This window comes from Calidris pugnax, unplaced genomic scaffold (assembly GCF_001431845.1).
Source record: "Calidris pugnax isolate Ruff unplaced genomic scaffold, ASM143184v1 scaffold127, whole genome shotgun sequence".
In the NCBI taxonomy this organism is placed as follows: domain Eukaryota; kingdom Metazoa; phylum Chordata; class Aves; order Charadriiformes; family Scolopacidae; genus Calidris; species Calidris pugnax.
The window spans coordinates 1911322-1937029 of NW_015090883.1; the positions used below are offsets into that span (position 1 = coordinate 1911322).

At 40.3% G+C, this 25708-nt stretch overlaps 1 protein-coding gene across 1 annotated transcript in view; it reads left to right on the forward strand.

The window, feature by feature from the left end:
• TTC7B (tetratricopeptide repeat domain 7B) overlaps window positions 1-25168 on the forward strand; it is a 136459-nt gene extending 111291 nt beyond the window's left edge. Inside the window, exon 22 of the mRNA XM_014947063.1 lies at window positions 24161-25168. Coding sequence (XP_014802549.1) covers window positions 24161-24382 — 222 coding nt within the window. The 3' untranslated portion in view covers window positions 24383-25168. The remainder of the gene's footprint in view (window positions 1-24160) is intronic.
• The last annotated feature ends 540 nt before the right edge of the window (window positions 25169-25708 follow it).

Sequence of the window (25708 nt, forward strand, 5' to 3'; positions counted from 1 at the left end):
CTGTCCTTCAGTGAGGCACTATTCTCTAATGTTTATTCTTCCTTTTATAACAAGGACCTTCTCTGGGGAACATTCACTAATTCATTTGAGTTGCATTGTCAGGATGCTTATACTGTAAAATTTTTTGGTTTAGGCCACGTAGGCTTGTCCTGACCTCTTTGTGCTGGTTCTTGTGAGTGGTTTGTGTTGTAACTGATCACCGTGGAGCTCAATTCTGATGCCAAATCTCAGTGCTTGTTTGACTCGCAAAGTGCGTCCTTACGCACACAGTAGTTGAAGAAGAATGGGGAAATTGGTTTTTGTCAGATTTGTTAGTAAAATATTGTGGGTTTGCCCATCAGAAACTTCAAGGTTATTTCATAAAAAGTAGAGAAAGCAAAACATATGTTCAGCCAAAAACTCACTGCTCCTTGCAGAAGGCATTTTACTGGGATTTGACCACCGTCGGGTCTAAATATTTCAAGTATTCACATTCTGCATGCTGAGAAAGCAATGGCAGTTCTACTTGCTTTTCAACCTGGAACACACCCGTTAACTTCAAGTGACTCAAGGACCATTTCAATACACTTTAAATTCTTCACCTGCCATGTGGTGTTCACAGGCTATGTTCTTTTCTGCCTTCAAAATACTATTTCCCATTTTAGCCTCACAACAGAAAACCATCGGTGCTTAGTGCAGGAAGAAGTACATAGCACCCACTTGCATGGTCGTTAGCTTTTGAAATATAAAAAAGTGTGAATCAAGGTCAATAATAAAGTTTGGTTTTCCCCCTGTTTGTTTCAAAGTTATCTCCTCTTTTTTTTTTTAGTGTTATTGAGCTCAAGTACAGCAGTTAACCATTTCAGACTGATTCATGTCTTAAAAGTTATTACTGGGTGAAGATCAATATAATTTCTTCATTCCTGGATGCTTTGTCTGAGTTTTACCGCAGTCTTTTAAAGCAGATCTATTTTTGTTTAATATTTGACAGCAATAATTGCTACAAATTTGACTTTAGACTATAATTTAGTTGCTCTTCTGGAAACAGAAAGTGACTATGAGAGTTTACTGCACTAATTTCATTTGTAACTTCAAACAGGGAGCTCCCATTTACTCAGGCAGGACTCGATGCTGGGCCCCTGAGAACTGTTGTCCTGAAAGTGGTGTTTGAAGCTGTTGAAACATAGATTTTGCTTCAGAAAAGACTTTAATTTCACGCTACCCTGTATTCACTCCAAATGACTGAAAGCAGCGGCAGCAGGAGCAGATCTTTCAACAAGAAAATACCTCCGCTCTCTGATGCTTTTTACCACCCGAGAGTGAGCTCTGTAAGGGTTTAACATATTTCACCACGTCTGTGCTGTCCTCAGCTGACAACCATTCCAAGAGGAATCCTGCAACGGGGCTTAGATTAGTTGTTTGGTTTAGACAGTCTGTGAAGGTCTGAAAACGTGAAGGTGATCTGATTCTGGGCAGCAGGGACCGTTGTTGCACTGAAGGGCACTGGAGAAGATGGAGAATCTAAACCATCGGGGTCTAGTGTTTATTAAGAATCTGTTAGCGAGGGTTAAGGCAGCTTTTTCTTTAAAACACCTTTTTCTTAGGTGTTTTTTAGATCTTTATTTTTTTTAATTGACTTTCCTGAGATTTCTTTTTGAAATTTCTCTCTGAATTGAAAAGTGTTTTAAAGTGTTTTGTTTTGTTTTGTTTTGTTTTTCTTTTAAGTGGGGATTTTTGCTTGCTATGCTCAGCTTTAACTTTCTGTTTTGGTCCGTTTTTACGTTATCTGTGTGATAGCTTTTTCCACAGTTTATCAATTCAGGCTCAGCTTGCCAGAAACCATTTTATCGCTTCTATTTGTTCCCATTTTAAAAAATTGGAAAATTAATTAGTGGTAGATGCTGGCAGAAGGAAGGGATGCTTTGGCTAGGGTACTCCTCTTTATTTGACAGGTCACGAATCATTCCAGTGTTTTTATTGTATTGTGTGGAACTGATAAAATTCCACCCATCAGATAATTCATCCCAATTTGCTGTCGCAGCAGGTCAGTCTACAGCGTGCAGTATTAATGCAAAGTTGGTTCTCTTTGCTTGGAAGATTTTAAGAATCCTTGTTTTCAGTTTTCAAAATACAAGTAGTGTTCATCTCGAGCTTTGATTCATGCTTTATAGCAAGGAAAGTATCTCCTTGTTGCACAGTACTAAGTAGAGGTGATGAGCAGACCAGCAAGCTACTAACAGCATCTGATCACATAATGAAAAATTTACTTTTTCAGGCTTTTTCGGTAGGTGTTAGAAAGGGTAATTCCTATTAAAAGTCTTCCCAGCATCCTTCCATCCCCTTAGGCATTTTACCCTCTAAAGGGCTAAGTACATTAAGGTCGTTGTCACTTGGGTACTGTTGATACCCAAAGTAATCTTTGCCCTTTCCTCCATGCCTTTTGCTGGGTAACTGGCCACCTAAAAAAGGATAGAGGGGGAAAAAAAACATGCATTTTTTTACTAGTGGAAAAATACTAACAAGCAAGAATAATTTAACAGGATGAAAATGTCAATAGTCTTAGTCCCAGTAATTCGGGATATGGCCAGGAGGCCTCATGTCAGCAAAGTGCTAATAGTGGCTCTTGATATTTAAGTTCTCCTTGTTTAAAAAAAAGAATAAAATGGAAATGAGAGAAGCCCTGGAAGAAACTGAAAATGGATGCTATTCCCTACTATCCTCTGTTGTCTCTTACATCCCTTTTCATGGATACTTGCTGGTGCTTTTTTGCATGGATCTCAGAAATACAGTTTTTATTTTGCTCTGTGTAATTGCCTTTCGATATGAGAATTGCTTTGCAAAACACTTTTTAAATTAGGTCATTCTGCTGAAGCATGCACTGGGCTAATTATGATTACTTTGCTTCCCTGGGCATTTTTGTGCTCACTGAATTTATTAAAGTATTATTTTGTAGCTGGAGCTGAGAACTTACACAGCAATCAAAACTATGTGGCACCTGGTGTGCGAGGCTGTCCTCCCTGGAGTCTCTAAGGGCTTTGGCTTGTAGGCAACATCTGGCATCTAATAATTTATAATTGAACTCCATATAATTAATAAAGAAATATTTTTAAGGATTTATTTTGGGGTAAATGTAAAGAATATGAAAAGGGCTGGAGAGAGCAGCCATCCTCAATTTTAACCAAACAAAAGGGATTTTTTTTTTCCTTTTCCTGAGAAAGCTTCTATTGTAGAATCCTGTCGATGAGAACTCATTAGCTACAGGAAAACATTTGAGACGGGAAGTCATCTGCGTGTGTTGTCTTTTTTTTCTTTTCTTGTGCTGCATACTGGTGAAATACAACTAAATGCTACCATCAACAGCAATCTGAGTGAGACAGACCCTTCGGTGTGGTTTAGTTGTGGTTGTTGGTGAATGTGTGTGTGAGAAGCTCGCAGGGCTGGAGCCGAGTGCCTGAGACCAAGCTCTTCAGCATCTCTCTTAGAATAACCTATTATCTTAAAGTTGCACAGGAGTTATCAGTGCATGTGTTTTGATATAAATCTCTTGCAGTTCTCAGGTGCATTTATAGCACGCTGATGAAATTACCTTTTGCCTTACATCTGTCACGGGGGAGCTTGACTGGCTTTGGCTTCAGCCGTTTCCCGAGACAACAGGCTGCTGTTGAGAGCATCAGAGGTTACTTCATCAATTATGACTCCTTTTTTCTAACTAGGAACTATAAACAAGTTGTTCTTAAAAATTGTGCTTTGTCTTATCCTCATCAAGCAGAAAGTGACCTACCTTAATGCAGAACTAGGTATCTGGAAGCAACTGTCCCTTCGGAAATGAATTTAACGCTTGCTTTTGCCAGGGTTATGTCACACAGCTGCATTCCCCAGATAAGTTGTCTGCTCTGGTACAGAGGTTTTTTTCTGAAAATCCCCAATCTGGAACAGTCTTTTTATGTCTCTCTATCTCTCCAACTCATCTCATTTTAAATTTTATTTGAAGACCTCTTTTCCATTTCCTGAAGCTTTACTTCCCTGCTCCCCAGTATTGTACTTAGGAGCCCTTCCCCTGCTCATGAGTCTGCGGTTTAAAGATGAGTTGAACCTTGCACTTTGGAAGGATTCAACCAACTTACTATGTATGAAGAGCATGATATCATTTCTCCAAGATTAGTTTTCTTTAAACACAGACTGTGTTTTTTGGTAGCTAAGTGGGTTTAGATAGAGTTAAAGAATTGGCCTTTGACGTTAGTGCCAGGTTATTATTTTACTTCAGGATATTTTTTTAATGTAGATGATCAAACTAACAGAAAAAGCAATTATTTCAGTGAGCTTTAACTTGTGGGAAAATCTGAAGCGTGTTTTGTCTGACTCTGTGTTCCTTTCTAAGGTTTGATGGTCATTTTTCCATTATTTTTCATATTAGAGTATATTTTTTCAACAAGTAGCAACAAACAGTGTGAAGAAAGTTATGTGCAGCTACTGTTCTTCAGAAAGCTGCCATCTCTTAATTTCTCAGTAGGGAGAGACGTGCTGTTTGGCCACCTTGTGTACTGCATCTCACTAATTAAAAGGCCAGTGTTTTCTCTGAATAAAATTGACTGCTGTCTTCGGGAACTGGAGTTAGGGAACTGAAAATGGTCTTTCAAGTAAACCCATTGTGGCCAAAGCTGTGGACTCCTTTACTAAAAGCCTTTGGATGACCTGCTTCTTTACTATAACTTTATTGCAATCAAATTTCATTGGCACTCTCGATACCTGTGGGGTGGGACCATAAATTACACTAAGATATGGCCTGAGGCAGCACCTCGAAGTCTACTCTCCACTACAGAATGGATGGACTGGTGGAAACTAGTTCTTAACTCATTTTTATAGTCTCATGCTGCTCTATGCCATCTCTAGTTTGATTTATTTTCCTATATCCAGGTATAATGAAACTTTACTGAAATCCAGGCAAATTAGTTCTGACTTTTATTTTTTCCCTGGCATTAATCTATCTAATTAAAAGCTGTACAGGCCTAGCTTAGTGTCTCACCAGTGATAAACACATACTGTGTTTTATTCCACTTTTCCATCTTACCTTGCTGCTAACCATTTCTGTCTTTGACTTTTGTTCTAAGGCCTTGCATATAATTTAAGGAAACTGAAATTATAATTTTCTTTCTGAAATGCAAACAGTATACTACTTTTTGGTAGTAAAAATGCATCCACTATTAACTTGCTAGCTAGACCTTGATTTCTTTTATTTTTCTTTTCTATCTTTTTCTAGGATGGAGATAATCCAGTTCTCACAAATTGATTAGCTGGGATCTCTCTGCTTTTGATTTTATATTGGCTTGCAAAAGAAAATTCCTTTATTTTGGCTTTGAAAGTCTGGATGCCATTTTTAACTGACTTTCTACTGAGCATAAAGGATCTTTTCATGCTGTTGCTATGACGTGATGTGGTATTAACATCAACACTAAAGTTACGAGCCAGTGCCTTGGTAAAGCGGTGTCGATGCTGTACAATTGGCATCGGGAAACAATGCTCTGGGTTTCAGTTTGTGTTGGTTTCATTGGGTAACGACTGAAAAGTCTGGTCAAACACTGCAGGCTCCTTGGAGCTGCTGGAAGCTGAGCGTGTGTAACCTGGGTACTGGGTACACCTCTGTCGGAGGCTGCTGTACAGTTTATTTGCATGAGCCACTTATCTATGTGTAAAAGCACAAGATTCAATGCTTTCTAAGACTAAACTCTTTCCCGTGCTCTGCTGTCTGCAAGCAAACGTGCCCACCCTGTGCTTAATCCCAGTTCACTCCACATGAAATGACAGCGAATGCAGATACAGAGTTGTTAACGCTTTTAATGCCACTTCTGTCACGGTAAAGCTACTTGGCGAAAGTGGTATGAGTGGAAAAAGACATCGTGAGTGAGACTCAGTAATGACAAACTTGAAAACAGAAAGCTGTTTGGGGCTTTCATCACTTTTTCAATCAGCAGCGCAGCGCGGATCTGCACCTTTTTAACTCTGATATTAATATGCATCGACTTTACAGAGAGAAGAACGATAAGAGCTTTTGAATTTCAACAGCTAATATCACATGTACAAATCTGGCCTGTGCTTCTTCAGTTTACAAATTCAGCCTGTATTGAATTTACAAAAAACTCTTGGGCACTTGAAAAATATACCATTAGCTATAGTCTTTTTTTTTTTTTTTTTACCTGTGCACTATAAACTTTTATATTTTGAATCCGTAGCTGATTTAAATCTTGAATGCAGTATTTGATATTTGGTTGCATAGCTGCGTTTTTTTGTTTCAGCTCTTTATATTTTTAAGCATGAGTATTTAAGCATCTGAGCAAGTTTAGAGGAATATAGATGTAACTGGCCGAGTTGAGTGGCTGCAGGTAGTCTGGCAACTGAGACGGTACGGCAGATGGTAAGACAGTGACTGAAATCTCTTGTGTTTCTCAATGTAAAAGGCTAGATATATAAAAAAGGTAATAGTATTTGTTTTCAGAACAGCTTTGAGTGGTCAATATGGTAAGTTTCAAATACCTTTTCAGTATGTGTTATTTGTTCATGGTCAAAAAATGGGGACACTGAGGCATAGATGCTGTGACTTACCCAGCTTTATATACAATACCATCCTCCTGATTTCTCGTTCTGGGGATCATGTTTATGGAACTCACATTTAATTCCTGTGCTTATTCTTTCCAGTGCATTTGTACTCTGAAAAAAAATGGTTTTCCCCACAGGGATCTCCCGTGGAGCAGTCAGTCTCGTTAAGGCAGCAGCATCAATATTCTCCCTCCCTGCTGGAGGGAGCCTGTGGGGTCTCTTTTGTGGGTTTTGACTTGCAAATGACTGTCAGACTTTAGGAGGCTTTTCCCTTATGATATTTAAATTTAGTACTGTCACTGATGGACCTCCTATTAAAATGTAGATGATTAAAACAGCTCTATCATTTGTCAGTGAAAATTATCTTTTTGATAGTTATTGCTTTCACATGCTGTTTAAGTGAAGGTCAGCTCCTTGATAGCCATTTCAGCTCAGCCAAGTAGAGTGAGGCCCTTGTCTCAAATTCACTGCAGAACTTTTAATACTTTTAAATAATAAATTGGTTCATTTACCTACATCATTTCCCCCAACTATCTTCCCTTCTGGTAGGTTTTGTCAATGTTGTTTTGGATTTGCTCAGTGAACGTAGCATTTCCCTAGTCGTTGCAGCTGGGCTGGTGGTTGGAGAAGGTGGCTGTTTGGGTTGCAGACTGTTTCAGAAGCATCTCTGGCATCAGTACTTTGTTTCTGTGACTCCTTTTTGATCTGGTTTTGAGAGCACAGTTAAACTTAGCCCAGCATTATAGTAATGTACTTTTATAGGTAATAAAGGTAAACTGCTTCCATAGATCTTTGTTTCTTCTCGTGCAGTATTACTTGGTAGAAAGTTCAAAATTCCAGAAAAGCTAACTTCAAACCAGCACTAAATCTGAAGTCTGCGGGTACAGAGATCTGAAGAAAAAAGGATTGCTGCTTTCATTATAATGGGTTGTTAGTTTCTCTCAGATGTTCTGTTCAGGTCTATGCTTTGATGCATCCTTCTGTCCTACAAATCACTCTCCTACCTGGGTTTGAACAAAAAAAGAACGAAGTCTTGTTTTATGTCCTTGGAGGAAGCTGGAGGATATCATAGTCCCTAACGTGAATGGGTGAGCACAGACATAACTCTTGCATATTTATTTATTTGTAGCATGAGTCAGATTTGGAGAAGTAATGTCATAAATTCCTTTTTGCTATTATGTTGTTTGTGTGTGCATATAATTACCGTTATATGCTATAAATATAATTTTGAGTAAGACTTCTTAGGCCAGCTTTCTCCTGCAGAGTGGTAACACCCTCTGGGGAAGGAGATCAGTTTGGCAAGATGTGGCAAACCATAACTCTGGGCAGTTTAGTACCTTGGCATTTGTTGGAACGGTTGTAAATATTTATTATTGTCCAGGTGTAGAGGTTGAATGTAGTTTTATACTTGCATTTTTAACAAATGTGCTTATCAGAGCCTTGGGGAACGAAAAAAACCTCTGTACATAAATATAGATATATATATCTATATGGCATTTTTGCACAAATCTGAGATCCTGCATTACAATAGGTGCTATTGTGCTCCATCAAGGAATAGACCTTATGTTGAATTTAAAGTTGCTTTTAAAAACAACTTTTCTTTCTTAAGAACTGGCATAGAACTGTAGGAAAAAGAAGTATTAGCAAAACATTGCGATGTTAAAATAGAGTCCTCATACTCAAGAGCCACGTATCTGCACGTAAAGCATTTGACCTGGAAGAATCTTCAGGCCGTTAGTACTGCTCAGGTGAACCAAGCAAAGCAATTCAGTAACAAAGCTCTTACTTGGCAGAAATATGAAAGCAGGAACATTGTTCACACTGTTAAGAGCACAGCACTGGAGGAAAGACACTACCCAAAACACGAGAGCAATATGGCCTGGTTTATTAGGCCCATTAGGATGCAGACATTTGATTCTTACAATTTTTTGTTCTAAATACTTTGATGAAAAATCTGAAAGTTTCTAAATGCTTCCCTCTTACCCCAGGAGCTAAACTTCATGAGTTAAGTTATTAATGTTTCTTTTATGAATGTATCTGAAATGAACATTTGAGTTCAGCTTTTTTTTTCTGGGTTGTAATTAATTGATTAGTCTTTTTAATCAGTGATGCTGGTGAAATGATTTGTTGCAGCTCAGGGTGTTCAATCTCCCTCAGCCACCACTGATAAACTCTTTGTATCACACACATTGAACTTGCTGGTTTAGACTGATATCCTTAGAAAATCAGGCTGACTTAATCATGCTCTTTGTGTGCCTGTTTGTCTATTTTCCCTTCATAATTTTTATATTCTTTACCCAGTTTCATGTAGACAGAAGAGGGAATGATTTAAAAAATAAATGAGAATTAGGTTTGTGCAAATATTATAAAAATAGAGGCTGAAGGAAGGACTACTGAGGCTTTTTCATGATTTCACATTTTTATTGGGTATCAGCAAGTACCTGTGAGAGTGAGCATTTTCAAATTGTCTGCTGCAGGAATATGACACAGTCATTAGAAAACCAAACCAGGCTTCGTTATGGGTCACTGTTGATGGAGACATTTTAAAATGATTCCAGAACATAACATAATGTATTCTGCTACATTAGGGTGGTTAGCTACATGACTTAACAGCATAAAATATTTACACAAAATAGTGAATTGTGAGTATTATAAAGACCTTATCAGTAAAGGGATATGGAAATAAAAATGATAATTAAAAAAATAATCATGCAGATTCAGGATTTCTGCCGTACAATACACAGTGTGAAAATGGTTTCAGAGCCCTTAATCTACCTGGACAAAGGTTGTGCCAGGTAGCACTTTGGAAAAATACTTGACTTCTATCAGAGGAGATCTGACCTACTCAAAGAGAGGACTGCTTTGCTTCGGTTTCTGAAATAAAATTTATCTGCTAGTAAGGGGGTTTTACTACCTTAAAATAAGTAATTTTAAATAAAGACATAGTTTTAAAAGTATGTTCTCTCATTTAAAACCAAAACGCTTTCTTTTCTAAATGGAAGTAAATAATAAATTAGGGCAGATGTTGTCAAGTGGTTACGACTGTTCAAAAGACGAGCAAGGGAACCTCCATCAGCTGCAGAGACTTTTCAATTTCCATTTCTTTCATGGTCCTTGTTACATTTTGTCCTGACAGCTGCCAGTAGCTACTTTGGGAATTCTGTCCCATTTTTAATTTATGACTATTTGAAAAAGTGGTGGCCACAATGGTATAGGAACAAATGGCATTATGAGGGTCACGGACCCAAAGACTTAGCAGAGGGCTATGAAATGCTGTGACACAAATGCAGTCTGTGATGATGCTCTGTCATGTTAATTGAATGCCTACCCAGAAGTTGGTAGGTTACAGTTGCCAGAAATAACTGTTCTTGATGTAAAGTCAAAAACAGTATGAAACGCTGTCAGATCTATTAAAGTAATTGATGCGTCAAACTTAATTTCCTTTATAATTGTGATATGAGAATGGGAGCAGCTGGTGATCTCTGTTGAGAAAGGATGATGTAGCTTCAGCCTGGGCTTCCAAAGGCACCTCATTTGCGGCAGTCAAACCCCGAGCTTCCTTCCCTAGGCCTTCTTCCTAGAAGGAGGATGTTTCATTGGGAGGTGCAGCCTTTCTGCCGTGTGCGTTACGTTTGATTTAATCTAGCATTTATAGCTGAATATTTTTGCTGAAGATAAACCCCGTGGCTGTTTAACACAATAGCTGGTAGGAAACGTTGGTATCTCACCCCACGCTCAGCGGCTGCCTTAAATTCCAGAATTCCCACCTTCCCCCAGCCCCTCCAAACCCACGCTGTTGCTGTACTTCTCACCCGTGGAAGTGGAAGCTGCCACTCTCCATTTCAGCTCTTCACTCGGTGAGCGTTAAACTTCCCAATTTGCTGATTCTGATCCAGTCCTAGCTCTGTGTGGGAGCGCCTTTGCTGCCTTTCTCGTCTTCTTCCTGCCAACTGTGCTCCAGTGAACTAGAAAAGCCACTCAGATGGGCACGATTCTGATGCTCCGGGAAGCAGGGTTCAAATCTATTTCAGCAGCCCATAGTAAACTGAAGGAAAGGACTGAGGGAGGAATGGCATCGCATCAGGAATTACACTTTCTCTGCGGTTTCCAGACTTGTGCGCTAACTTTATAAACGGTTTGGAAAAATGGATTTCAAGAGCCATAAACCAACCGCAGCGTATGATTTAACATGCTGTGTCAATTAGTGCAGTGATGGATAAACCAATTATAGAAAGTCCATAACCGCATTAAACTTGTGTTTTGCCTTGGTCTTTAACAGAAATGAATTGCCATCATGAATGGCAAAGGTAAAATTAGTAGTGGAGATGGAAGTATGGAAATGGCGTCAAGTACTTGCTGGTGGAAGAGCATGGAGGAGGTGGCCAGAATTCTTGAAGAACTGGTAGATGAAATAACAAATCATTAGTCCAGCAATATTTAGTGAAACCAAAGTTAACAGAAGATTATAGGACAGTTAATACGCTGCCTGTACCTGGGAGGAGCAGTTGCAGGAGAAAGGCAGCAGTTGGATTAAAAGTGAGACGCGGAGATGCTTCTAAAAGAGGAATACAATGTCTTTCACAAATACAAAATGCAAGGGCAAGACTAAGTATGGAAATGACTGGGGAGGACAAAGAGCTGGGCTACATCTCCATTGTTCTACAAGAGCTACATCTTCATTGTTCATGGGCTGGTCAAGCCCAACACAAGGCATCGTGTTATCCCATTTGTCAACATCATCATCTTGTCAACAGTGTAGTCTCACCATTAATTTTAGAAGCCCACAGATTTCTCCTTCCTGTAAGGAAGGTGGTGGTGCTCATCCTCCACTGAATTGCTTTGTGTGCCCAAAATATGGAGACTGCTGTGCCCAGTAAAACCAGTTGAGGCTGGTCAACAAGGCAAGTGTACCCTCAGTGTGAACTAAAGCATGGGTCTCACTTGGGGTTTCTCCCGGGCTGGCCCTGTGATTCTCTTGTAGTCCCAAATCACGTGGCTGGGTGACAAAACTGGCCTGTGGCTTCCCATCGGTGTTGTCCTTACGCACAGTGAGCACTGTGGTGATGGAACTGCGGTGCTGGAAAGTCTCTGGAGCATTTCCTGGGAGGAACAGGAAACTTTAATAATAATAATATGTGCTCCATGTAAACACGAGACAAATTAATCCTAACCAAAATAAGGCTTGGGGACATTGGCACTGGAACAAATGAAAAACAAACTGGCTGGGGAAAAATTTGGGAAGATGATTTGATTCCTAGATGATTCCTAGCACTTACAGTCTAAACATTGCGTGGAACAAGAAACCGGGTGCTGAGGTTGTCGGTAACAACAAGGGAGCAAAATGAATGGCCTAAGATGGCCCTTCTGATGTTAATAAAACTGAAAATAGCTTATACTTGACAAGTAAAAAATTAAGAACGATGCACGAAAGAATAGTTGTGAGAGAACCCGATACGTTTATATGGAGTTGAGTTATAAAAGGTAGGTGATACTTCACTTACATTTATCTGTTTGCCTCAGATCAATATTAGCAAAAGCTGGTTGAGTTACATTAATGTTATTTTTAGCTTTTATTTAAAATTATTCAGTATATTCAATTTCTTCAGGTTCTGTGAAAGGTCATTCAGTACCTTTCACAAAGAAGTGTTTGGGGACTACAAGCCCGTTCTCAACCAGTAGTTGAGGTTTGGCTCTTCTGATCTCCTCCTGATGGTGCCCTGGTGGGGGGGTGTTTGCCTTCCCTTCTCACTGAAAATAGTCTTCCCTTGAAGATGGGTCTCTGGCAGTTGTCCTGTGGGTCTGACCGGGCACCAGGAAACCTACAGCTTCTGCCTTTCTCCCCCCAAGATTGTGAAGGGAAAGGGGGTGCCTTCCCTCCTGTGCCAGGAGGTTTTTGCAAGATGCCACGAAGATGGCTCTCCCCATCGCAGTGCCTTGAGCCCGAGGAGCAGATGGCAGTTCCTCAGCTTTGGGGGCGGAGGGGGAATGGTCTGTTTCCTGGGGATGCTATAAAAAATACATATTTATTAATGCTTTATTACAAATAACCTCTTTTTTTCTTGGAGATTATTGCAATGCTAGTCTAGTATGTGCTGCCGTGGTGTCATAACACCTTTGAAACAGTGACATTAGCCATAGTTATAACTTATGTATGTACATGCTTCTATATGCAAAAGTCTCTTTAGCTAAGGGCAAAAGGAAGAAAAATGTGAATAATGTGCTTTAATCTTGGCATTTCTGTTTTATTTTAGTAATGAAAGGACTGGTCATCTTTTATCCTATACTGCAGTTCTGACTCTGAATATTTAATGCAGCATTTGTCAGAATATTTGAGAGAAAAGCACATGCATAAATGCAAAAAAGGTACTTCAGAAGAGTATCAGTCACTTCTGATGCCTCTTCCATAGTCGCAAAAGTTCAGACAAGTGCTGGTTTCTGTAATGTTGAGTGTGCACAAGTATGGACTGCAAGTGCTTGCCTTCAGTACAGTGACAATCTAGCTAAAGATCTCCAAAGGACTCAATTTGAACTCTGACAGTTCTGTTAATTATAAATTTTAACCACAGAACCTAGGACTGGATATGGAACTCTGATTTTTCTTTGATACACAAGCTATTCCCCTGACTTCAGGTTGATTTTTTCGTTAGAACATTTGATCAATTTTTCTAATTACTATTTCCAGAAGCCGCGTACCACCAGTACGTTCACTGTGATTTTATAGATGAACTGTCATTAATGAAAAACAGCTTCTTAAAAAGCCATTGCTTGCTATTTCTTACTGTTTATTATTTAATTCTATTGCTGCTTGACTGGTGGATGGAAGAACATGAATTTCTTGACATTAGAGGTAACTTTGTGTGGAGCACAAGCTTTCAAAAGCAGGAACCTTCAGATGTACTAAACTGAGGTCTAGTGTTTAGGCAGTGGAGGAAGGACACTGAATTCCCAGTATCCTCTGTTTTTGTGAAAAGTCGAGCATTTGCTCAAATGGTTGAATATTGACTCCCTGGGATGGTTTTGAGGCTCACTGTTTCAACAACTTTGGTGTGAGGTTTTCTGGTTCTTTGGCCCGTTCTGCACTTGTACCATTTTTTGGAGGATTCAGAGTTTTCCTCTTTTGGCTACTGAAAGCACTTCTGTGCTACTCCTGTGTCCTGAGTAACGTACAGTTTTCTCTACTTCTGACCCTTGGACTCAAAGCCGGGTAAATAACGGCAGCTGTATCAAGCAGGACCTCGGAGCAGGCAGGCAGTGGGCAGCGGGAGGGTGCAGTGCGGTGCCCAGCCTTGCTCTTGAAACCCTGGGATGTTGAAATACAGCCATGGATCAGGCTGATAAAATGGCAGAATTTCAGTAGTGAATAAACTGCAATTAGTTCATGCACGTGTTTCTATAAAATGTCTACGTAGAGGGGAAGGGGGGAAGAGGATATGAATGGCAATAGACAAGAATATACTGCGTTAAGGAAATTACTTTGGCCCATTTCATAAAGAGCACTGTCTGTAGCTGTGATCTCCAGCGCCTGTTTTCCTCGTGGGTGGATGTACCTGAGGGAAGCTGGACGGCTGGGAAATCCTCTTTTCTCATTCTGGGAAAGGTGAGGTGTGCTGGGAGGGAGGAGCTGCTGAGCTTCTGAGGGAGGAAGGTGATGGAGGGAGGAATACCTTATGCTTTAATGTCATGGTATCACAGCTGGAGGAAATGTAAAACGTTTGCAGCAGGTGACAAGTACTCCAAATTCAGGATTGGCGTTATCTGAGGACTAAGGTTATAGTTCATTATTCCCTGATACAGGACAGGGAACTACTGGAGGGAGTCCAGTGGAGGCTCCAAAGATGCTCAGGGGCTGGAGCATCTCTCTGCTGAGGAAAGGCTGAGAGACCTGGGGCTGTTCAGCCTGGAGAAGAGAAGGCTGAGAGGGGACCTCATCAATGCTGAGCAGTATCTAAAGGGCAGGTCAAGAGGATGGGGCCAGGCTCTTCTCAGTGGTGCCCAGTGACAGGACAAGGGGCAATGGGCACAAACTGGAACACAGGAAATTCCATCTCAACATGAAGAAAGGCTTCTTTCCTGTGAGGGTGCCAGAGCCCTGGAAGAGGCTGCCCAGAGAGGTGGTGGAGTCTCCTTCTCTGGAGATATTCAAACCCTGCCTGGACACGTTCCTGTCCAACCTGCTCTGGGTGACCCTGCTCTGGCAGGGGGTTGATGATCTCCAGAGGTCCCTTCCAACCCCAACCATTCTGTGATACCTGTGTTGATGCAGTGCTTACCAGAGCTGTAGCCACCTGCCTTTGGAAGGAGGAATTGTCATGTTTTTACTGAATTTGTAGATACAGCATATGAGATAAGAGACCTTCAGTATAATTTTCAGATGGAGGTAAGAGGTTAGATGATCTCTGAAGTCACTAGCTGTTGCCCTGTGTCAGTAAGGTGGTTTATTTGTTTCCAGTGTGCTTGCTATCATCAAATTAGTTCTCACAATATAGCATGGTAGTCATGCCATGTTTTATCAGCTGGTGTGACATTCACATACGGTGTAAATCAAAATTACAGCAGACTAGTGCAAGATCATGTTGTCTTAACAGGAAAAGAAGTCCCCCAAGAGCTTCCATCTTGGTGGAAGGCTGCGAGCAGCAATTTTAAAACCCACCCTTCAATCTTGCACCTTTCTGCGTTATCAGCTGTGAACAGTAAGGAACTAAAAGGCAAGCACATCCCTGTTGGAAGGGGTCAGTCGTTTTTCAAGGGGGTTATGAATACACAGATGCACCAACAACCACGCGCGTTCGTTATTTCCCGCTGGCAACGTGGAGTTCAGCGAGTAACGGAGCCAAAGTTGTTGTTTTAAAAAAAAAAAAATCTGTTGCCAAGCAGTGGGTTTTCTCCTAGCAACTAGTGTTTTGCAGCAGGGGAAGCAGTTGGATACCTTGGGGGGGGAGGTATGTTAGCACGGGGGGAAGGATGGAGAAATAACAGACTGGGGTTGGGAGCTGGCTTCGGCCGTGACGCAGAGCACACAGCCCAGTTGCCGGGAGAGCTGGGGATCGAGGAGGGACAAGGCAGGAAGGGACACGTTTTGGGACAGGCAACAAACAAAAATGTTGGCTGCAGGTGCAGGTTCATATTTGTTCATCCGTTGGTTTGGTTTAGTTTACATTGCAGTTTCTTTTTCCATTCAAAAAGAACTATATATTCATTTCTTTTACGGAAAATTATCTTTACTTGTAAGCATTAGTGGTCAATCCAGTTGTTTTTAAACCTTATGATACGGACACCCTTCAAAATCCCTGCATAAAATGCATCTGTGTCTGTCATTGCAAACATGGAACTATATTTATTCAATATTTTTCTGATGGAATGGCTTATTTTGAACTAATACACCATGTCACAGTTTTTTTCTCACTTGCAGAAAATACTTACAATGATGAAACGTGCAACTGTTCGTGGTTTACGTCTTCGAAAGAAAGAGTTAATAAATGATTTCTTGTGCAAAGTCATAATTCCATTAGATGGACATGTTTCAGCACAAATTCATCAGCTAAAGTGAAAATAGGAGAGCAGAGTATATAAATAATGTGCTATTTCACTCTACGTAAGTGTAAAATATTGATTATAGAATACATTTAAACCATGTATCTTTATCACAGAAATATCAGCTGCAGAATTTTACTTATTCTTCCAAATATCACGACGAATCCTTCTCGTTGTTGCCTCGCTAACACTTCTCCTGTTTCGTTATTATAGCATAACACTGACAAGTCTCTGGAAAACCTTCAAGTGGGATAGATTTGTTTGAAAATAGCAGCCACCTTAACACATGCAAAATAGGCTGAAAAAGCAGCATGTAACAAGGGGCAGTTTTGTGATGCTAAAATTACAGTGCATATGGATTTGCGATGCATACATTGCATATTAAGTTTTGTAACTCTTTATGGTCATAAGCCTCGATTTTCAAGTTTTTTAGATGAGATGGGATGCTTCTCTCATGCCTTTCTGCAGACCATGGCTGAAAATTTATTCTGTCTTAGGCAGGTTTGGACTAGTGTAAAAAAAAAAAAAATATAGTGAACTGGGAAAATTCCTGAGGAGTTGGATGTAATGAGTTCTTTAGGCCTTTTAACTCAGTCTTTTCCACATCTGTATAGCTTTATATGTGATTGTATGTTTGCAGCTGCTAATGGGTTTCAGCAGGTCATCAGTAAACCAGGCAAGTAGTATTTCCAGTTCTGTCTCCCTGTTCTCATCATTAAATGCAAAATCAGTCCGTTTTTTTTTATTTTCATATGCTTATAATATTTTCTTGTAGCGGTTGTTTTTGCAAGGAAACTTAGTTCTGAGGGTATTTCTTAGCTAAATGAGGTCTGCATCATACAAATTTAGAACCTCTTGAGCAAACAAGTCATGTCATAGGCCCACTAGGAAAAAATTAATACCTTACCTGGTAGAACTCAAATCTCTATGGTCGAGTCTTTTGCAGCTCAACAGGCTACAGTTCTTAAACATGGTGAGAGCCTCTGAGGCTCTTTTGCATATTCGGTTGGCCACATTTCTTCTTCTCTTACTCTTCATTTCTCCCAGTTACCAGTTTCCCTCCCAGCTGAGTTAGGAGAGAACTCAGTGCTAAGAGTTGAGCATCCTCTCTGAAGAAACCAAAAGTGCAAAGAGACTCATGGCCAAAGTTCCCATTATACTTTTTCCACTTTTAAATAAATTTCATTGCTTTTGAGAACATCTCCCACCTATAGTCTCTATTTTTCTTAGAGAATGAAATTGTTCCTCTTGATGTCAAATGAATAAAGTAAAAATCTCAAGTGGAGCTTCTGTTGAGATTGAGAACTGTTTATTTTCCAGGAGGAGCAGAGTAGTTGTCAGACGGTTAAACCTTAAGAAAACCTCCAGCTCTCTTAAACAGACATTTTTAGTCACATGGAAGAAACCACAGTGATCTTTGTAGTGTTACCTTTTTACCTTTTGTTAGTGCAAATCCTCTTTAGCACTTAATGATAAAGCTCTGGGTTGGTGAGACATAGGATGGGTGAGAATGATGGCTTCAATTTAAAAAAAAATTAGTTCCATGGAAAAAAAATTAATGTTAGCTTCTCATTTGCCTAAAAGCAAATTGTAAAAGTGACCTTACTAGACCCCTCTAAATGGCTAGTTTTGATCATGTTTTCAAAAGCAGAAATCAGTTATTTAAGTAGTTTTCCATTTCTATCCCGTGTTTATTTTTCTACATGTGTGGTTTCCATTGACTGTTGGGTTAATCATTACGGCAGGTAGATTTGCAAGGAGTGAAAGCCTGTTTGCAGAAAGAAAAAAAAAAGATACCTTTGTAGCAAAGACTGCACACCGTGCTTATTTAAGCAATTATGGCCTTATACAATTGCTTGTTTTATCACGTTGTTCAGATCCTTAGTGATGATATTTTCTTAATGAATAATGATGCATTTGCTAACTGAAGGTTTTACTTGGCGACCGTGTAAAGCTGCATTTGGAAACTAGAATTCATTTGGACGTCTTCCTTTTTAAGAATGCTTACATTTAGCTAATGAAAAATAATCTTAATGTGTTGAATTGCGAGGGGGAAAATAACTGCCAAAATATAATTTTGATATGTCCAAAATATAACAAAATATAATTCTGGCTTATTGAAGAAAGTATTAATTTTAATTATTGGTTTTATTGTAGCATCACTATAGACCAAATTTTAAAGGTATCTTGTTTATGTAGGATGCAGATAGATATATAATGACATTCTGAGAGTTATCCAAGTGGAGTCCTGTTGAAGTGAATGCAGATTAAACATCCTGTCTTACATGCATTTGAAAATTCCATTATGCAGCTCTGTGCCCAGGAGTCTGTGAACATGGTGTGGGGTTTGCTGGTTGGTTGTTTTTAAAACCACATACATTTGAAGATTTCAGAATGCATTGTTTTTGTCATACTGGGCTGCTGCTTTCAGAAATAAGCTGGATACCTACCCTAATTTTGCTTTTTGTTCATTAGTTGTACATTTCTCTGCACCTGCTTCTTCAGTGCAACCCAAGGGATCAAGAGAAAGTTGTTCTTACAACAGAAGCATCAAGTTTATAGGCATGAAGATGTTATCCCTCTCTTTCCTCTCAGTGCAGCTGAGGAAGAACCTGATCCCGGAGCAGGAGCGGTGGGAGCTCCCTGGGCCCTCTGGACCCATCTCCTCCTCATACCCACCAGGGCACACAAGCTGTTGCTGTAGGACTCAGTCTTAACACTGTTTTACACCCTGCTACTGCGAATAGAAGGCTGATCCAATTGCCAGGAGTGTTTTCACCTTTTTTTGGTAAACTTACTCACAGACAATTTATACACATGTATTCTTGTGCCAATATTATTCTCCAACTAAAATAGGTTTTCTCTATTCTGTTCTCTCGACTCTTTTTTATAGCAAGTAACTTCATCTCATCTCAGCTTTGGATTTGCTAGGTTAAACAAACCAAGTCTGTTAGTCTCCTCTTGTAAATTTTGATTTTTATCGATCATCTCAATAGTCGTTTTCTGTGCCTGTTCCCGTTTGACCTTTGTTGAATAGAGCAGACGGCGCGAGGTGCCAGAGGAAGCCCTCCTGTACTGTGTCGGGCTGAAGTCTCTGTTGCCTTTCTCTACTGGAAATTTTTCCTGATGTCAGTTGAGTTTTCCTCTTTCACAGCAACACCTTTTCACACTCATCCTGTGGTCTCCTGGTATATCCAAGTCCTTTTCCCAAGCTTCTTGGTTGACAGGCTTCCACCATGCCACAAAACTTCTCTGTTGTGTTATTTTCCACTTTGTTTTACTGACTCTTGTACTGCTTTCTGTATCATATCTTCTTAACTTTTTCTTATCTAATCGTATCATCACTCTTATAATTTGTGTCATTAATTAAAATGCTAAACATGATTAGTCCCAAGACAGTATCCACAATACAGAAGATACAATCCCCATTCTTAATACATGCAAGATAAGTATAAATGAAGGTTATTCAGCCAAATGTTTTGGATGGTACCTTAAGATATTTCTGCCTATTCAGGCTCCATAGCTGTTTTTCTAGGCTGTATTTGTGTTGGTACCTAGGAGATATTGAGTAATAAATAACAAATTACTTCTGTTTTGACAACAGTGCCAAGATCCTTCAGTCAGGGGTTGGGTCCTGTTTGGCTGAGCATTATTAAAACAATCATTGGGCACATGCTTTGACAAATGAAGCAGAGAACAGCAGTTTGGTATGTGAGGCGGTGTAAAATGAAGTGAAATGGAGAAAACACATGTAAAATCATCAGTCGACAAGAGGGAATCTTTGTGACTCCAGACTGGATGAGGAAAGAATCAGCAAGATCTTGAAAATAACCTGCAGCAGAGAAGAAAGTTGGAAGTGCTCCCCCCTCTCCTTTTTATTAGTTTCTGGAGGGTTTTGTTCCATTATGGTGTGAAGCTTGTGTAGAACCTTGTTTGTAGTGCAGTACCTCCCTCTCCCAGGCAGCACAATGTAATACTGTTGTTTTTTTTTAAGAAAGCCAGCCCCTGTGGGCTCTTGAAATGGAGAAGTCCCCATTACTCCCAGCTCTGAGCCCTGGTGATGGCCTGAGCACTGTGAAGGGCTGCTGACCTTTTCTTCAGCAGAGACCATCCGATCTCCACAAAGCCACAGCACTGTGGATTATTCAAAGTGACTGGTATAAATATCAATGGATCGGAGACATGAAGCACTGCTTTCATTTCTTCTGGTGATGGCACAAAAAAGTCTCTTTGTTTCTTCAGAGATTCCCTTCACTTTCTGCTTGTGCCATTTCTGATTAGAGTTTTCTCTCGGAGTTTTTTGAGTTACAAAATCAACTTCTACAATGTAGAACTGGCTAAAAGGAAAAATAAGATTTGCTTGGAGAGTTTACAACATAAGGACATCCTGAAACGACAGAAGCTGGAAGCCTTAATGTGCTCAGAGGAGATTAGTGGTTTGCCAAAAAAACCCAACCCGAAAACAACCCCAAAAGAACCCCCAAATTCTCAGCAAACCAAACATAGGCAAAAGTAATAAACAAAATCTGTACTGAGCTGCAGAATGAAGAAGCCCACACATATTAGAGGCTTTTGTAGCTGTGTTAGAAGCAAATGTCATAAATTTATCGGTCTTTCATGTTTAAGAGCTAGTGATAGAGATGCAGTGGCAGGAAAGATTCTGCTTTCTCCTTGCAGGATGCCAACAGTTGTCTTAAACACCTCTGTCAAGTACTGCAGCATTTTAAAACATACAAATAACAAATAGATTGCTTCAGATTTGTGTAATTCCTTAGGAACTTACTGTTTTCGTCATCTTTTGTAGAATGGGTGTTTTTCTTCTAATACTTGTTATTATTTACTCAAGTGATTATATAGCAGTTTTTCTAATTGATTCAGGTGCTAAAAGTCCTGTTATATTTATTTTTTTTTAACTTTATGTGCCTGTTTGTAAAGAGGATAACACGCCAAGACTGAAGGTGTGAGCCATATGTCACTTCGGTGCCCCTCTGTGTTTCTGCAGAGTTGATGTGTTGTTCCAGCCCATCTCCAGCCATAAAGCAAGAGACCTAATGTTCTTCTGCAGATAAATGTTGTCTGGACATCTGCTGCTAAATAGGAAAAGGCCAGAACTGGCAGTTTCGAGATTTTGTTTCCTGTTGGGAAGCAAAGGAAAACAGGCAGTGAAGGAGTGGGATAATTTGTATTGTTATCTGGGAAATCTTAGAGGAGTTTTGGTTGGGTTTTTTTTTTTTTTAGGGTTTTTTGATTCTAGTGGTTTGACTTTTGGGTTTTCCTTTTTTTTTTTTTCCTGAATAATTTGGTACAGAGAGCAAGCATATGCTGACAGCTGGTAAACTGGAGGTCAGTTTTCTTGGCTGGGTGATGGTACAAGGTCACTGAAGGATGTTGCTGTGTGATAGACTCCCCTGCTCCCTCTCCCTCTGCTCTGTAGGGTAACGATTTGTAGAGCAAAGCCAGGCAAAGACCACAAACAGTTTGAAATGTTCTGTGCCTCGGAATTTGAGTGAAGTCTCATCCAGGCAGGAGATCTACAGACGGGGCACTTGCAACATATGACATCGTTCTGAGAGAGTCAATGAATCTCTAGATCTCCTGTTTGGGCTCAGCCCACAGCTATAGTGACCAAATGTCACCATCCTTTTGATGCTCTGTGTGAAACGAGTCTGATTTTCTCTCCATTTTTGCTTTGGATCAAAGCTCGTTGCCCTGGTGCTGCTGCCCAAGGCATCCCAGCCTGAGACACCAATGAGAGACTGACTTTTGGGAGATTCTCCCTCTGAAAAGCTGTGGCCTCAAAACATGAGGGTACAGGATGTGACCTGGTTGCCCACCCCAGAGGGGTTCTTTCACTAGTGCTAAATAGTGTTCTATCACCTGGAAAATCTCAGGTGCGCTCCAGTTGCCCCCACAAGAAGGGTTCTTTCACTAGTGCTAAATAGTCTTCTATCACCTGGAAAATCTCAGGTGCGCTCTTTTCCTATATGGAATGGGGCAGATGTGACATAATGCGTTTCTGTTCCCACCAGCAGGCTTGTGTCTGCAAAATTTGGTTGTTTCCTCTGGTCTTGAAAAGAACAGATTGTATCCTTAGCAAGCAGGAAAAATAGTCTGCCATATTTGGGGAAAAGAAATTTACCAATATTCAAAGAACTCTTATGTTCTTTTCCTATATGGAATGGGGCAGATGTGACATAACGCGTTTCTGTTCCCACCAGCAGGCTTGTGTCTGCAAAATTTGGTTGTTTCCTCTGGTCTTGAAAAGAACAGATTGTATCCTTAGCAAGCAGGAAAAATAGTCTGCCATATTTGGGGAAAAGAAATTTACCAATATTCAAAGAACTCTTATGTTTAATTAGTATAAAATATATAAATCCGCATGGTTTTGTCTCAAAAATAAAGAACATTTTAATTTTACCAAGGTTAGGTGCATGCAGCCAAACAAATCCGCATGGAAAAAAACGAAGATTTTTGAAAATTAGACAGTCTTGTCTCAAAAATTAAGAACATTCTCATTTTACCAAGGTTAGGTGCATGCAGCCAAACCACCTGTATTTATTCCACCTCCTTACTTGTTTTTTTATAGTTTCACATCCGATACCTACCAGTCACTGACGCTTTCCTGCAGGGAAAAAACACCAACCCAAAATCAGTGATCTGATTTTGGGACTGGAAGTACTGGTCACTCAGTCTGGAAATGCTGACTCGCTCAACAGCTCAAAAAAAATATTCCAAACCAGAAGAACCCTCTAGCACCTTTATGTGAGAACATCAGCTGGGCTGATGGAAATTAGCCTTCATTGCATGTATTTATTTACTTACCAATGCTATACCGTGCTCTTTATGTTGTTCTTCAGAGCATGGCCTGCTCTCTTGCTCTGTAGGATGGAGTTCACAGTTCTGCCCGTGTTGGAAGTCAGCCTGGCGGGCAGAATTCCAGAAACATAGTGTGGATAGTTCAGGGCTTGAATGGAATTTCAGTACTTCCTAATCGTCCATGCTTAAATTGAAAAGGATTTGAGGGACAGGTGTACAGAGAGAAATAGAAGTTGTGGTCCAAGGAAGCAGGGGTTGAGAGAGGGGGGAAGTCAAAAGGAATCTGTAAACATGTAATCAGGATCTCTGGGAAACAAAGATTTGTGGCCCATATGCACTTTGCAATACAGAATCACAAGGTAAAAGTGTGTAACATTGTTAGAATTACTATAATCCTCCAATAAAGCTCTCTTATTGGGTCATTCCATGAGTTTTCTGGCACACACAGCTGAATGTGATGGATGGAGATTTCCACTACCTCATTCAGCTCATGTCCTAGTGGGTTTGGACATCCTCTTGGATCGTGTGGTGTTGAATTGGATCCCATCCCACAGAGGAAGACGAAGGATCTGTCTCTGGGAAATTCCTGAGGAAATTATCTCCCTGCTGGACTTTAGTACCCTGCTGGTGTAGAGTTAGTCCCAGCACACTTCCCATTCCACAGGCTCAAATGCCTGGGCTGTTACCCATTAGCCTGAACTGGGCTTTGTCACTGCCATCCCCAAGAGCTGATGGTGCCCTGTGTAAGATCTCAGATGTTATAAGACATGAGCTGGGTGCTGAGATGTGCAGGCAGGATATGAACACTTCGGGGCGTGCACCTTAGTGGGGCTTTAGATGTGGGAGCTTGCAACAAAAACTCACATTTCAGTGATTTTTGGTGGTCGGGTGGAGGTCAAAGGGGCTTTAGATGTGGGAGCTTGCAACAAATACTCACATTTCAGTGATTTTTGGTGATCGGGTGGAGGTTTTGGTGTCCAACTCAGTTTTTGCATTTCAGCGTCTTTGTTTCTTGTCCGAAGCCACTTGACTCCCTGTTGGTATGGAGTAGCCTGCTCCAGTCCTGCTACAAGTCATTTCTTTCCTTTAGAAAACAAAAATAAAATAAAAAAAGGAGTATTATAGTTTATAACACTTTGAACCCAAGAACTACATATGCTTATTTCACTGCTGCGACATACCATTTGAGCTTCAGGAAAGTCCTGCTGACAATCTCAACCATTTTTCCTTGGTTTTCTCCCAGGCTCTGATCCTTCACCAGCTCGGGCGCTACAGCTTGGCAGAGAAGATTCTCAGAGATGCTGTCCAGGTGAACTCCACGGCCCACGAGGTGTGGAACGGCCTGGGAGAGGTGCTGCAGGCTCAAGGCAATGATGATGCTGCCACCGAATGCTTCCTGACGGCGCTGGAGCTCGAAGCCAGCAGCCCCGTGGTCCCTTTCACCATCATTCCCAGAGTCCTTTGAGAGGGCATCTTCATCAACCCATTTCGGTCTGACTCCTGGGTGAGGAAACCCAGGGGAGTCTGACCTGCCTGGTAACTGGTTAGTTTGAAAGACTTTATAGAGTTACAGGTTAAGAAACTCCAGTCTTTTTGTGGAAAAGTGGCCAAAACGGTGACGTGATGCAATATATGAACGTGGGACTGAGGGGAGGGAAGGGCTGACCAGAACCAAATCACTCATATCGCCTGCATTTTTTGCCCTGGTAGTTTTAAAACATCGTTATATTGTTCATGGATGATGTGCCATATTTTGTTAGTGATACTTGAGTGTTACATAAAATTATAATGGAATCAACTACCAAATGTAGAATAAGTTAAAATTCAGTGGCAGAGCAGACTATTTTTAACAAGGCTGTTAATAAAACTGTTCTCTTCCTGCCTCTCAACCTCTTTTGGCCCAAAGTCAAAATGTGAATTTTCTGTTTCCATCTCTATTTTAGTCCAGGCCAGAAAATCAGTTGAGTTCTTGTTTTTAGTTGTTAATAACTGTGATGTGTGGCTAACTGTTATCTCTATTTAGAGCAAAGGCTGAGTACAAGAATATTTATATTTTACCAATGTATGCCTGTTACAAAAATATATTAGTTATTTAAGTTTAACTTTTTTATGTGAATTCAGAGTTTATTTATCAATGGAAATAATGTAAAAAGAAGCCTCAAATGGAATATTTACCGACATTCCTTATACATGACCCACACTTGGCTAAATGGGAAGATTATGTTAATAATAAAATGATTTTTAAATGGAACCTTTCCTGTGTCCTGGTTAAGAACCCAGGGGAAATAGGCAGTTTGTGAACACGGTTTTATGATGTGGGGCCTCAGAGATGAACAACACAAAATTAAATGCCCTGAGGCCGGTCTAGAGGCAAGAAGCTGCAGTACTCTTTGCCAATAGTATTGTTATCTTAGATTGCAGGATTCCTTAAATTTTCACTTCTTCTCCTTTTTTGATTCCGGATTATTCTGCCTCTGCATAATACATGAACATTAACATATACCTTGGTAGTGCTTGGGAAGAGCATGTTAAATATTTACACGCTATTCTTCAGTTTTCCTTACCTGTCTTTGTAGTTCTTTCTCAACATCTCCTGCACTTCGCAGCCCTTGAAGGAAAAGTTGGCTGGGAACTTATTCCTGCCCTATCAGTAGTAATAGGGCCAAGTGTTTAGTAGACAAATACTTGCCCGAGTTTGTCGGGGCTGCGTGGAAGAGTGGCGTCCATTTCAATGAATATTCAGGGTACCCTGAGCTGGGGTAGTCTTAATGTCTGCTCATTTACAACTTGG